The following is a 13,943-nucleotide window of genomic DNA, read 5'->3' as shown; positions in this document are numbered from 1 at the left end:
TGTCTGCCAGGACCCGCTGGCCAGCCAGTTGCCTCTGCTCCTGGAACAGGGGAGCCTTTCCCTCCCCATCTCTTACTCATTTTGTAGGCAAAACAGCTCAAATAGCTCAAATACCTTGGATCCTCATGGCTCTGCTTTCCCAAAAAGCAGCTCTGCTGGGGTAATATTTCTTAAAATAAAACCGAGATGCAGGAGGAGGGAGGTGGAACAAAGAAAAGCAAACAGTCTTCCCAGGAGCCAGCACTCCCATCCAAAAGCTTTCTTCCCCTTCTCCTCCTCCTGGGAAGCCACAGGAGGCCCAGCATGGTGCTTGTGGATACTACAGAACGTCGCCTTCAATCAGCCCCGCCATGGATCGCTGCCGGGGGCTGAGGATGCCTGGGGTGTGTGGGATGGTTAAGCACGAGCCTTGGAAGGAGTCCTGGCCTTTGAGGGATCGGGTGGCTTGGCCTGTTGAGGTGGTGGTGTTCAGCTTCCCTTTTGCTGCAGGCTCTCATGCAAGGGAGGCATTTTGTTGAGAGGAGGAGGAGTGAGGTGTTACTTTAAGAAGCATCACTCCCCCTTGCCAGGAGCTCTCTCCATGGACTGTCTTGTTTTCCTCTCTGCCCTGGCTCCTGCCTCTGCTCCCTGCTTTGCTCCTCCAAGCCTACACAGCTTGCCATTCCTGGGAGCTGCCATGGTGCTGAGGTGATGGGGAAGATCATAGAATCATTAAGGTTGGAAAAGACCTTTAAGATCATCAGGTCCAATAGCCATCAACCCAACATCACCTTGCCTGCTAAACCATGTCCCACAGTGCCACATCTAAGTGTTTTTTGAACACCTCCAAGGGTGGTGACTCCACCACCTCCTTAGGCAGCCCATTCCAATTCCTGACCAAGATGGGGCAAACCACACACAGGTGTAGAGGCCACTCAGGGGGGCAGAGTCCTGTTTTGCTTTCAGCTCTGGTTTGCCCCTCTGCCCTTATTCCTCCAGCTTGGACTGGGAGTATACTAACATGAGTGTACCAAAATGCCATTCAACTTGCTCAGCCACCACATCTGAAACACCCCAGTGTGATTAGGATGCAAACGTAGAATCATAGACTGGTTTGGGTTGGAAGGGATTGTTAAAGGTCATCTGGTCCAACCCCACTGCATGAGCAAGGACATTTTTAGCTGGATCAGGTTGCAAACATCCCCTGGGCTGAGCAGGAACTGGTTAGCTCAGCCAGCATCCCTAGCCTCTGCCCCATCTGACAGCAGCTCCCTCTGGGTCTGCTTTGCCTGCACTTGCTGAGGATGGCCAGGACCTCATCCTGCTCCAGTCCTATCACAGTAGAAGAACCTGCAGGAAGTCTGTCACCAACTACTGTGCCACCCGAGGGTGCTGGAGCCAGTCTGCTTGCTGCTGACCACTTCAAATGAGAGGCTAAGAGAAACCATACATACAACCCTCTATGTAGCTCTGGCGCTGTGAAGGGCATCCTAGGACACTTTCGCAGGCCAGCCATCATTTTATGGGGCCTCAGATTTCAAAGTCTGCCTGAGCTTTACAAGGAGGAAATTGCCTGTGTGGTGGGGCTTTTCTTCCCCCTGTGTAATCATGAGCACTCCCCACAAACCCCAGCTGAATGAACAGGACGACGCATTCCAGCCCCACGAAACCGAGCCCTTCACAGCTCGCACTGGTGTCCAGCTGGCTGCAGCAGCCCTGTTCATGCCTCATAAATAGCTGTGATAACCTCAGCCCCACGACTGAACGTGAGTCTGCTGTAGCTGCTTCAGTCAAGGTCTAGGGAGGTGAGTCCTCCCAGGATCTGCTTCTTGGAGCTTGAGCAGGAGTTGATGCAGGCACTGCCTGCTGAGCCCCTGTTCCATACCAGCAAGAAATTGGTGAATCCAGCATCATGCAAAGAGGTGATGGCAGACTCAGCCTGTCCTGACCCTAGATGGCTTCCCCTCCAGTAGAAACTTGAGGCCAAGTCAGCCACCATGAGGTGGCACTACCAGCCAAACCCACTTCTCTGGTGGTCCCCGTCCTCTCTCAGCTGTGTATTTATATACATCTACATAAGCACACACATCTATCCAGCCTCTGTCTCAGGGTTGTTCAGCCTGGAGAAAAGGAGGCTCAGGAGACCTTCTCACACTCTGCAACTCCCTGCAAGTAGATTCTACTGAGGTTGCTGTTGGTCTCTTCTCCCTGGCAACAAGAGCTAGGATGAGAGGAAATGGCCTCAAGTTGCACCATGGAAGGTTTAGGTTGGATAGTAGAAGAAAATTCTTTCCTCAAAAGGTTCTCCAACACTGGGACACACTACCCAGGGAGGTGGTTGAGTCCTCATCCCTGGAGATGATTAAAAGATGTAGAGTTGTGGTGTTGAGGGGCATGGTTCAGCACCAGCCTTGGTAGAGTTGGATAATGGTTTGACTCGATGATCTTTTAGGTCTTTTCCAAGCAAAGTGATTCTGTGATACTGTGTTCCTACGTACCCTGGCACAATCTGCTCTAGCTGACCCTGCTTTAGCAGGAAGGTTGAACTAGATAATCTCCAGAGAGCCTTTCCAACCCCAGCCATTCTGTGATTCTGCATTTGTGGGTGAACCCGGGGCAGCTGCCTTGGGTTAGACAGTTTTCAGAGGGTTTCCTACAGGGCAGAGGTGCAGGAAGAGGTCTAGTGATGCCACTGCTGTTTGCACTACAATGAGAAATGCAGTGTGGTGGGACACCCTCTACCTCTGGAAAGCCTTGGTGGCCATTGCCCTGCCTCTGTTGCCTTATCTAACCACTCTTTTCTCCTTCCCTTCTCAGCACATCGTGTGCACAGGAAGGCTGCGCTGGTATCCAGACCCCGCTGCCATTCACTGCATCCAGTCGTGTGAGGTAAGCCCCCCAAGCAACAGCTGCCTACTCCTTGTAGGAGAGCTCCTGGCAGTGAAGACTCTCTCCAGTACAAAGCCAGATGGCTTTGACTTTATGTTTGCTCTGAGCTGGGCCAGGTCTTGCTGGCTAAGCAGAGAGACCAGAGCAATCATCCATGGGTATGGTCCCCTGTAGCCAGGGCAATGCTGGGGAGCCAGAGCTGCAGAATGACCCATTTCCTTCCTTGCCTGCTGCTTCTTGGCCAGCCCGGGGAGAATGTTCTAGCAAAAGGATTTCACTGGCAAGGGGTATCCCCAAAAATCCCACACTGACTCCAAGCCTGAATGACTTCCTTAACCAGAGCCATAGTTCTAGAGTAACACGCAGATCCAGAAAAGCCCCGCGTGACTCCCACGTCCAACCCAAACAACTCGGATTTCCAGCCTCCTACAGGCAAAACAAACCACTCCTGAAGAATCTGCAGACAAAGAATTCTTTGCAGGAACTCGGTTAGCCACTCATTTTGCTTTGAATAATGAGCAGGCAGGAGAAAATTCATGGGCAGCCTGGAGTCAGCTTGCAAAGGAAATTAAAAATGGGCAGCCTTTGTCGAGCACCAGTTGTTATTTTGATTGAGGATAAAAGGAGGGGGGAAGAAAAGAAGGGGGTCAGGGTGGGTTGGTGGTGTTTTGGAATGTTGCATGCTCAAAGTTTGGGAGTTTTACCAAAAAGGAAAATGTAAATGAAGTTTGCACACCAAAAATAGCTTTGGGGTTTGCTGATTATATAATATTTTTTTTTCATGCGCTCCTTTTAATGCGAGTGATGGTTTTTTGCTCGCCCATTCTGCCTAGCTCAGCTCTTTAGTGGCTCAAAGGTCAACAAGTGTACAGTCCTGCACCTGGGCAGGAACAACACCACGTGCCAGTACAGGTTAGGGGTTGACTTGCTGGAAAGCAGCTTCACAAAAAAGGACCTTGGAGTCCTGGTGCACAATAAGTTATCCATGGGACAGAAATGTGCCCTTGGGGCCAAGAAGGCCAACAGTATCCTGGGGTGCATTAAGAAGAGCATGGCCAGCAGGTCAAGGGAGGTTCTTCTGCCCCTCTATTCTGCCCTGGTGAGTGTGTCTAGTTCTGGGCACCTCAGTTCAAGGGGGACAGGGATATACTGGAGAGTGTCCAACGGAGGATATAATGATGATTAAGGGACTGGAGCATCTTTCTGATGATGAAAGGCTGAGAGACCTGGGATAATTTAGTCTGGAGAAGAGGAGACTGAGAGGAGATCTTATCAATGTCTAGAAATATCTGAAGGGTGGTGTCAAGAAGAAGGGGACTATCTTTTTTCAGTGGTGTCCTGTGATAGGACAAGGGGCAATGAATACAAACTGGAACACAGGAAGATCCGCTTTTGCACGAGAAAAAACTTCTTTACTGTAAGAGTGATGGAGCACTGGAGCAGGCTGCCCAGAGAGGTGGTGGAGTCTCCTTTTCTAGAGACTTTCAAGACCCATCTGGATGCATTCCTGTGTGATCCTGCTTTGGCAGGGTGTTGGGCTTGATGATCTTCAGAGGTCCTTTCCAATCCCTACCATTCTCTGATTCTATGAAAGGTGGGAGAAAAGGTGATGTTGCAAGGGACATATCCCCATAAGGAAAACATTATGGTCAGCAGAAGGTGTAGCAGTTTTTTCCTCATGCATGGGCTGCAGGCATTGGGGAATGAGGTGCTGTGTGCCAGAGAGATGTTCAGTGGGTGTGTACCAGAGCTTAGCACTAGATCCTTCTGTGTTTGAGGAGCTCTAAGTTTTTCTACACCACAACTTTCAGCTCAGCTCTGGGGCAATGTGTTTGGAGTACGATGGGTTTGTGTGGAAAAGAGGTCTAGCTGGTGGTGATGATCCTCTCTGTGGTTCTCCTTCTAGCAAGAGAGAACTGCTCCTTGTGCTCTCTTGGAATTAGTCCTTCCACAAAGTGGAAGGTGCTCCTTCTTCCCTTCCTGTGCAGCTCAGTGAAAGAAAACCAACAGAGCTATGAGGATGCTCCCTTACGATCAGGTACCTCAGACTGACCTGAGTCTTTTTTCCGCTGTGGTTCCTGCGCTTCACCTTGGGTCTGTGTCTTCAGCAAGAGATCTCCTAGGGGATGATGAAAAATACCATCTGATTTGTCTGTGTGTATGAATTCTGTCTTTTTCTTTGCCAGGAAGATGATTAGGGAACTAGAATATCTCTTTTATGAAGAAAGGCTGAAGGATTTGGGGCTTTTTAGCCTGGGAAAGAGAAGGTTGAGAGAAAATCTTATCAGTGCATCTGCCCTTGCATCTCCAGAGGTCCTATAAGTCTGTGACTCTTTGTCTGTGAGAGATACAGACCAACTCCCTCAAGCCCCAGCATCTCACAGTAACATTCTCTGTCTTCTCATCAGCCACTGAAAGATGCTCATAGCTAGCATGAGCACTCTCTGTTCCTGGATGGTTGTCATCCTCTTTTACTCCTAGAAAGCAATTCTGGACAGCAGTCCTAGCACACAGGAGGTTAAGCAAGCCAAAATCTGGCAGTGTCCTACCAGAAGACAGAGAGTCCATGTTCTTCATTGCCCATGGAGAATTTTTAATGCTTTTTCTGCTTTCAATTAGTATTTCATCAGCAATGACCAAGCAGTACACACTCTTCCAGCTGAGGTCTCACCAAACCCCTGCACAAACCTTCCCTGTGCTGCAAATGTCTCTTTTGATAGGACCCAGGACTGCTATTTCTGCAGTTGCATCAGTCTGGCAACTCAGAGAGATCCTGAGGTCAGCAAGCACACCCAGATCTTTCTCTGCCTCCTTTGTTGCCAGCTGATGAGCTCCAAGCTAAGAGCAGATGTTTTACTATCAGTACAAGAGCTTGCCCTTCAGTTTTATGCAAGTGAATGTCATCTTGTTTCTCTCTCTAGGCCTTCAGGTCATCTAGTTGTCAGGTACCCTGATCCTCCTCTGTGGAACAATGGCTTCTTCCTCGTTAGCAGCTTCATCAGTGCAGGCCCATTTTTAAGGTCACAGTCACTCACTGTAATACTAATGAAGATCCATCCTCAGATAGTTTCTTTTACCCTGATGCTCTCCTCTTTGATAGAGCTTACAGCTGCCTCCTCTCTTTTCTTCTCCTCCTCCTTTCTTTCATACCTGTCTTTGATTATTCTTTTCATGGGGTTTTCTTCTCGGATGCTGCAGGTTAAGGTTGGACAGAGAAGCCAAGTCTGCCCACATAGCTTTTCTCATGTGTCATTGTCTTGCCATAAAGGAAAGCTCTGCACAAAAGTGCCTTGTTCAAAGGAATGTTCTGGGAGCTGCCACTCAGCACTGGGAAAAAGGGAGATGTTGCCACCTGAGGAACCTGATCAGGCTGAAGATGTCCTTTAGCACTCTAGGGGATTGGGTTAGACGACCTTTAAAGGACCCTTCAAACCCAAACCATTCTATAATTCTGTGATTCTACCAGTCCCCTCATTTGACCACAGAAAATACCTTGAAGTGCTGGCTTCCATTCTCATTCCTACTCCTCTCCTGTCTCCATCCTTGTGACCAAACAGAGGCTGTTTCACTTGGGACCCAATCTCCTGCTGGATGTGGAGACATCAGACAGGGAGAGCCACATAGGACAGAATATAACCTGTAGTCAGTTCTCCCTGTGTGGTACTCCCCAGACATCTTCCTCTCCCTTTCATTTACCTGCACAAGAAATGTTCTGCTCCTGCAGAATGTAGTCTCTGTTGTTTCTGAGGTGGTTCAGCTTGACTTGCTATGTCTATGGGGCATCTTGGTCCAGGTTCTGCATCATTTCACAGTAGTCCCTTACTGGAGGCTACTCCTTTGGGAGCCCAGCCACTGCTTTCCACTGGGCTGTGACATGCTATTCCAGTGGACTGTACAGGTCATCTCAGGTCTGAGTCCCACCTCGGAGGTACCATTTTCTCTCTTGATGTTGGATGAAAGAGCTGTCTCATCTGGATGCCCCAATGAAAGGAACAACCTTGCATTGCAGATGACACAACATTTGGTGGGAGTGTTGATCTGCTTGAGGGTAGGAAGGCTCTGCAAAGGGATCTGGACAGGCTGGATCAATGGGCTGAGGTCAGTTGTACAAGGTTTAACAAGGCCAAGTGATGGATCCTGCACATGGGTGCCAACTGCCCTGTGCAACACTTGGGGCAGAGTGGCTGGAAAGCTGCCCATCAGAAAAGGACCTGGGGTTGCTGGTTGACAGTCATCTGAACGTGAGCCATCGGTGTGCTTAGGTGGCCAAGAAGGCCAACAGCATCCTGGCCTAGGAATAGTGTGGCCACCAGGAGAAGTGATCATGCCCCTGTATTTTGCACTGGTGAGGCTGCACCTTGAATACTGTGTTCAGTTTTGGGCCCTTCACTACAAGAAGGACATTGAGGTGCTGGAGTGGGCATGGAGAAGGGCAGTAAAACTGGTGAGTGGTCTGGAGAACAGATTGTGGTAGTTCTCGGCTACGCCTTTAAAATTTAGGCTAAAGTTAATGCTGGGGGAAACTTCACCCCACTGCACATATCTTGTGAAGAGCAGCTGAGGGAGCTGGAGTTTTTTACTCTGGAGAAAAGGAGGCTGAGGGGAGACCTCATTGCTCTTTACAGCTCCCTGAAAAGAGGTTGCAGTGAGGTGGGGGTTGGTCTCTTCTCTCTAGTATCAGGTGATAGAATGAGAGCAAATGGCCTGAAACTGTGCCAGGGGAGGTTTAGGTTGGAGATTAGGAAAAATTTCTTCACTGAAAGAGTGGTCAGGCACTGGAACAGGCTGCCCAGGGAGGTGGTGGAGTCACTGTATTCAAGAAACGGGTGGACATGGCAGTCTGGGACATGGTTCAATGGGCAGGGGGTGACAGTTGGACTCGATGATCTTGTGATTCTATGATAAGAGAAATCCAGGTCACCTGGTTGCCTGTACCATCTCTCCCTGATGGAATCACTTCAGGGTGGGCATAGGAACAGCAGCCAAACCTCAACCTCCCCAGCCTCAGCTGGATCCTTGTCTCATGTTGGAAAGTTCAGATCACCACACAATGGCATTAGAGAGATTTTCACTCATCCTCATTGCACACTGGTGGTGGATCAGCCTGCCTGCCTCTCCTTATTGCTCCTCATCCCACCTCCCTTCTCTTTCCATTAATCTGGTCATCCATCTGCCTCCTGGTGTCTCACTGTGCCTTGCCAAGTTCTCCATCCCTGGAGCAGGGAGGCACATAGTTCAGCGGGCGAGGGAAGGAGGGAGGGATGCAAACCCTTCCAGGAGCCCGTCAGGAATACGAGTTAGCGCCAAGCGTGCTTCTCCTCTCAAGGGCCAGCAGAACATCTCATCCCCTGCCATCAGTAGAAAAACAGATGGCAGCACTGAAGAGGGAGGGAGAGGGAGGAGGGGGCTTGGGGCTGTGTGGAGAGGAGAGCAGAGGAGGAGGGAAACCCTTCCTGCCTGCTGTAGTTTGGAGGAGGTGGCTGTGGTCCTGGTGTTGTGCTCAGCTGCTGTGAGGAGGTGTCTACAGCATCTGGGGTGCGTTCTCCTAAGCCATCCTGAAGTGACCACCTCTCAGATATCCTCCTCCTGTGCCCTAGAGGAAGTGTGGTTCTGGACTGCAGAGGAGGAATAAGTATGTACAGTGATCCAGGTTGCTCCCATGGACTTTTCCCTGCTGTGGTCCAAAATTGTCCATGCATGAGTGGTGGCTTCTATAGAGCACCTCCTAGTATGCACAACTCATTAGCTCTGCACCCCACTATCTTCTACCATAGGAGCTGCTGTGGATCACATTGTGGCTGTGGTCCAGGTGCAAAAGCTCACTTATTTTATCATCATCACCATCATGATGATGATGTTTTCCCAGTGTTACTCACAGGATAGAGTAGCCACCACTGTCTTGCTCAAATACATTCCAAGGAAGGCAAGTTCCTCTTGCAGTGATCAGTGTTAACATGAGCAGGGGCTTCTGGACTGCCAACATGTTGTGCAACATGCTGAAAGAGGCTTCTCAGGGGAGTGGTGGAGTCCCCATCCCTGGAGGGTTTGAAAAGCTGTGTAGATGTGGTGATGAGAGACATGGCTTAGTGGTGGATTTGGCAATGCTGGATGAGCCATTGGACCTGATGATCTTACAGGTGTTTCCCAACCTAAGCAACTCCATGCTGATCTCACCTCCATCTCTGTTTCATCACTGTGTTCAGCTAGCAAAGGGTTAATTGCAATGCATTTAAAGCATCACTCTTTGGAGGCACAGCTTCATACTGGTATGGTAGGAGCTGGGCAAGAGGCACTATCTACCTTATAGGGCTGCAGTTCTCTCTTGATGTGACTTGGTGCCTTCTCTGCTTGGGGTTGGCTTTCCTCTGAGCAGTCCTGCCTTGCCTTGGGGGACCATGCAAGAGATTTTGGCTTGAGGTCTCTGCTTCATGCCCTGAGTGAAGATGGGTCGTACCAGAGAGCTGTCATGAGCATGAGCTGCTGGGAATTTCTCAGGCCTTCCCTGCGTCAGGACAAGGTCTCGCTGCCCTTGTGCATGCTGCTCGTGTTATCACACTCGTAAAACACTAATCCCTTCCCTGTGTTGTGGTTTTCCTGAGGTATCACCATGGAAATGATGAGATAGGGACTGAAGACTGTTTGTGGTTTCAAGTTGTACTCGAGTCTCTTGATCCAATATGGATCCTTGGCTCTTTCCACCAGCATGCACGAAACCCGTGCTCGGCACATCTGTGGTTTGTGGCCAGCATTTGTCAGCCAGAATTAACCCCTTCAAAGGCACATGCAGTAGAGATGGTGGGAAGTCTCAGCTGAATTCAGGGTCCCACTGTGCTTTAACATGACAGGAGACAGGGTGTGACTCACTCCCTGGGCAGAGCACTGTAGGCAGGTTCACCTGCTGGCAGCTGCCTCTGCTCGTCATCATCAGTGAGGCTGGGGATCCTTGACTGTCCCTCCTTCCAGACCCGTAGGGGCTCTAATTGTGCACCATTGTGAAGTCCAGCATAGGAAGCCAGGCAGAAACATGATACTGGATCTAAGGCACTGAGGAGTTACAAGCTCCCCAGCTTCTCCAAGAAGACTCTTTACATAAGCTAGGTATCACAGCATGGCCAGAACTTAGTCACCCTCTTGTGATGCTCAACATCATGTCTCTTGTCCCTGTGGGAGCATTTCACAACACCTTTATCCAGCCAGCACTTTTCCTCTGTCTGCCATCTGGCTTTGAACATGCAGAGTATCCTACTGGATATGACAGCTTCTCCTGCAAGCACACAAGAAACAGACTGTTCCTTCAGGAACTTGACCAGTGCCAAAGCCTGTGTGATCCAGGTGACCAAACAGGACTCAGTGAGTTGCCTTAAGTTCATCTTTTAATCATACTTCACATGTTTGCCTCCACATCTCAATATGACACAGCTGAGTTGGAAAAATCAGTACAAATGATAAAGAGGATACCATAGCTGCCCTTTGAAAAGACCCTAAACCAACAGGGACTCTTCAGTTTGGAGACCTCCAGAAGACTGCTGGAGGTTTGCTAAGTTACAGAGGTGCTACTAGGTAAGATGGATGAAGAACTGGGAAGCACACCACTGAGACTGGTAAGGGGTTTGTTTCATAGAGGTGAAGGAAAGTGCTTTGGACATGGTGAGCACTGGATGCTGGAACTGCATGCCACATAAGGCTGCAGGGTTGAGGAGGAGCTTCAAGTTCAAAAAGGGATTCAACAAGCTAGTAGACATCAGGGCCACCAACAGATACCCAAAGGACCAGGCAGAGCTATACCTTCCACTGTACTTAATGCAGCAAGTGCAGATGGTGAGGGAGCACAAGGAGCATGGACTGCATGTAGTGATCATTTCTGGATCAGACCTGGCCCATTACTGGTGAAGGTGGAGCCCTTCATGCTGGGGAGGTAGAAGGCAAGGTTGGAAGCTCTCTACATACCTGCTGGTAGATTTTCATTCTGCTCTTGGCATGAGCACCATGAGCAGCTAAGTGTGGAATACAGCCTTTCAAAGGAGGAGCCCAAAGAAATCTATTCCTCTTCCAAAGGTCTCATTTGAGGCATACTTGTCCTAAGCTGTGAGAAGATCTCTGTCCCCTGCACACAGACTCATAGAATGGTTTGGGTTGGAACAGACCTTAAAGATCACCTAGTTCCAACCTCCCTGCCATGAACAGGGATACCTTCTGCTACACCAGGTTGCTCAAGGCCTCATCTAGCCTGGCCTTGACCTCCTCCAGGGAGCAAGCATCCACAACCTCCCAGAGCGACCTATCCCAGTGTCTCACTCCCCTCATAGTAAAGAATTTCTTCCTACTATCCAGTCTAAATCTCCTCTGCTCAAGCTTCAATACATTCCCTCTCATCTTATCACTACAAGCCCTTGTATAAAGTCCCTCCCCAGCTTTCTTGTAGGGCCCCTTCAGATACTGGAAGGCTCCCCAGAGCATTTTCTTCTCCAGGCTGAAGAGATCCAAATGTGGAGACCCAACATGTGAAGTGTGATCCTAGAAACCTACTTTTCTTAAGAGGCAAAGCAGAGGGAAATGAAATGATGAGACACCAGAATGGTGTAAGGAAGGGAGACAGGCTCACAGAGCTCCTCAAGATGGGGACTTTTTGGCATGTGTATGACCACAGCATCCAGACACACCACCAGTGGTGATGGATACCCAAAGAGGAGAAAATAGCCTCAGCTCTCCTAAGCTGTGTTGCTCAAGCTGGCCTGTTCTTGGGATGCCATTGGAATGGGCTGCCCAGGGAGGTGGTGGAGTCACCATCACTGGAAGTGTTTAAAGTAAGACTGGATGAGGCACTTGGTGCCATGGTTTAGTTGATTAGATGGTGTTGGGCGACAGGTTGGACTTGATGATCTCAAAGGTCTTTTCCAACCTGGTTAATTCTGTATTCTGTGTTCTGAATTGAGTGGTCTGTTGCTGTTTAGGCTGGAGAAGAGAAGACTGAGAGGGGATTTTGTTAATGTTTACAAATCTCTGAAATGTGGGTGTCAAGGAGAAGGGGCCAGTCTCCTTTCAGTGGTGCCCTGCAATATGACTAAGGGCAATGGACAGAAACTGGAACACAGGAAGTTCCACCTCAACATGAGGACAAACTTCTTTATTGTAAGGGTGACAGAGCCCTGGAGTAGGCTTCCCAGAGAGGTCGTGGAGGCTCCATCTCTGAAGACTTTCAAGATTCATCCTTGAACATGTGGCCTGCCCAAGGTGATCCTGCTTTGGCAGAGCCCATTGGAATGGGCTGCCTGAGGAGGTGGTGGGGTCGCCGTCATTGGGGGTGTTCAGGGTGAGGCTTGACAGGATGCTTGGTTCCATGGTTTAGTTGATTGGGTAGTGTTGGATGATAGGTTGGACATGATGATCTCGAAGGTCTCTTCCAACCTGGTTTATTCTATTCTATCTCTGGAGGGCATTCTATGACCGGTGGCCACTTCTCTGCCCTCTCCAGCTCAGGTGCCATTCCCCCATCCCTCTCCACACCCCACTTTCCCCTCTCCTGGCGGCCACAGTCACGTAGCCGGTGACACAGACAAAGTGGAAAGCCACTGCAAGCAGCCGCTGGAAGAAAAATCAATGGCTTGCTTCTGCTAATAAACAAACATCCCCACGCACAGCCCTGCCAACTGCTCTTCCAACACGAATATTCATTCCCCTTCAGCTCCTTCAGCCCTCGAACATTGTTTTTCTTTCTGTTTAAGATCTGTAACAAGAACTTGGCAGAAACCAGATACAAGTGGGTCAGGAGGCCCTTGTGGTTTTCAGGGCTTGTTTTCCATAACCCGTTCTATCCTGCAACATATTTTGCACAAATGGCTTGGCAGGAGACCTAATCCATGGCAGCAGGCGAGCTGCTGAGGGCAGGATTGCAGGCTGGTGCTCGTGGCATAGGAAGTCTTGGCGTCTCTCGTGTGTGCAGCAGCAGCCCTGGGAATGGTGAGCACTGGGGAGCTATCTCCAGCAGCCATCCTGCTTCCCAGGAGTCCTATTGACACACGGTATCTTCTGCTCCCCTTTGCTTGTTCTTCCCTGCTTCTGTTTTTCTTCTCCTGTTTGCACTGAGGTCAGGGTGTGAAAAGGACAAGGCTGAGGACCCCACCATGAATAGATCATGGACACACATGCTGTTATGGAAGCAAAGGCCTGTTCTCTTGTAGGGTTCATCTATGTCAGCTTTCCATTTCTTTCCCTCTTGTCCCTGTGGACTGTGCAAAGCCTTCTCCAGATCACTGTCTGCTGAGACATGGGGTACCTGAAGACCAAGGCACAGAGCAGGGCAGGGATAATGAAATGCATCCCTGGTTAGCAGCAGAAGTGTGTCTAAGCCAAATCCGAACCTGAGACAGAGAAGCACCATGAAGGCAAGGACCTGCTCTCCCAGTACGGTCTTGTCTTGGGCATGGCAGTACATGTGACAGCACATAAACTGAAACCAGATGGCAGGATACTGCCTTCCAGTCTGTCACCTCCTCCTTGAAGCATTCCTTCAAGCATGTGAAGTGCTTTCTCAAGCAATAAGCCTCTGTTGTCTTATTGAGGACTTGGGAGAAGGATGTTGGAGCTGGAGCAGATGTTCCTGAAGACCTGAGATGTGATGAGAGCAGTCTGCATGCTGAGCTGATGAGTGAGCATCTCAGGGACACCAGCAAGCTCAGATACAATTGGCATTGCTCCATTTTGCTTTCTGGCTGTGTCTGAAGTGACAGGGCAGGTCCAGGATATCCCCAGGCAACCCATCCCTCAGGCATGTGGCTCCAAGGGACAGCTGCCATGGTTCAAAAGGAGCAGAGGGGCAGCTCAGGGGACAGTAACTGGGAGAGACAAAAATCATGGAAGAAGTGCTGGGTCTGTAGGAATTTGTTTATCTTTTCGGGGTGGTGAGACACTGGAACAGGTTGTCCAGGGACATTGTAGATGCCTGTGCCCTGGAGGTGATTAAGGCTAGGTTGGATGAGGTCTTGAGTAACCTAGTCTAGTGGAAGGTTGTCCCTGCCTATAGCAGGGCAGGTTGAAACTGGATAATTTTTGAAGATCCCTTCAAACTCAAACCATTT

At 49.7% G+C, this 13,943-nt stretch overlaps 1 protein-coding gene across 1 annotated transcript in view; it reads left to right on the top strand.

Annotated features, from left to right (window-relative positions):
- Nucleotides 1-13,943, top strand: part of PAPPA2 (pappalysin 2) — a 105,612-nt gene that overhangs the window by 82,487 nt on the left and 9,182 nt on the right. Inside the window, exon 20 of the mRNA XM_054165726.1 lies at nt 2,797-2,868. Coding sequence (XP_054021701.1) covers nt 2,797-2,868 — 72 coding nt within the window. The remainder of the gene's footprint in view (nt 1-2,796; nt 2,869-13,943) is intronic.

The sequence above is a fragment of the Dryobates pubescens genome, chromosome 11, assembly GCF_014839835.1.
Source record: "Dryobates pubescens isolate bDryPub1 chromosome 11, bDryPub1.pri, whole genome shotgun sequence".
NCBI classification, from domain to species: Eukaryota; Metazoa; Chordata; class Aves; order Piciformes; family Picidae; genus Dryobates; species Dryobates pubescens.
This window is presented reverse-complemented; position numbering and strand designations above follow the sequence as displayed.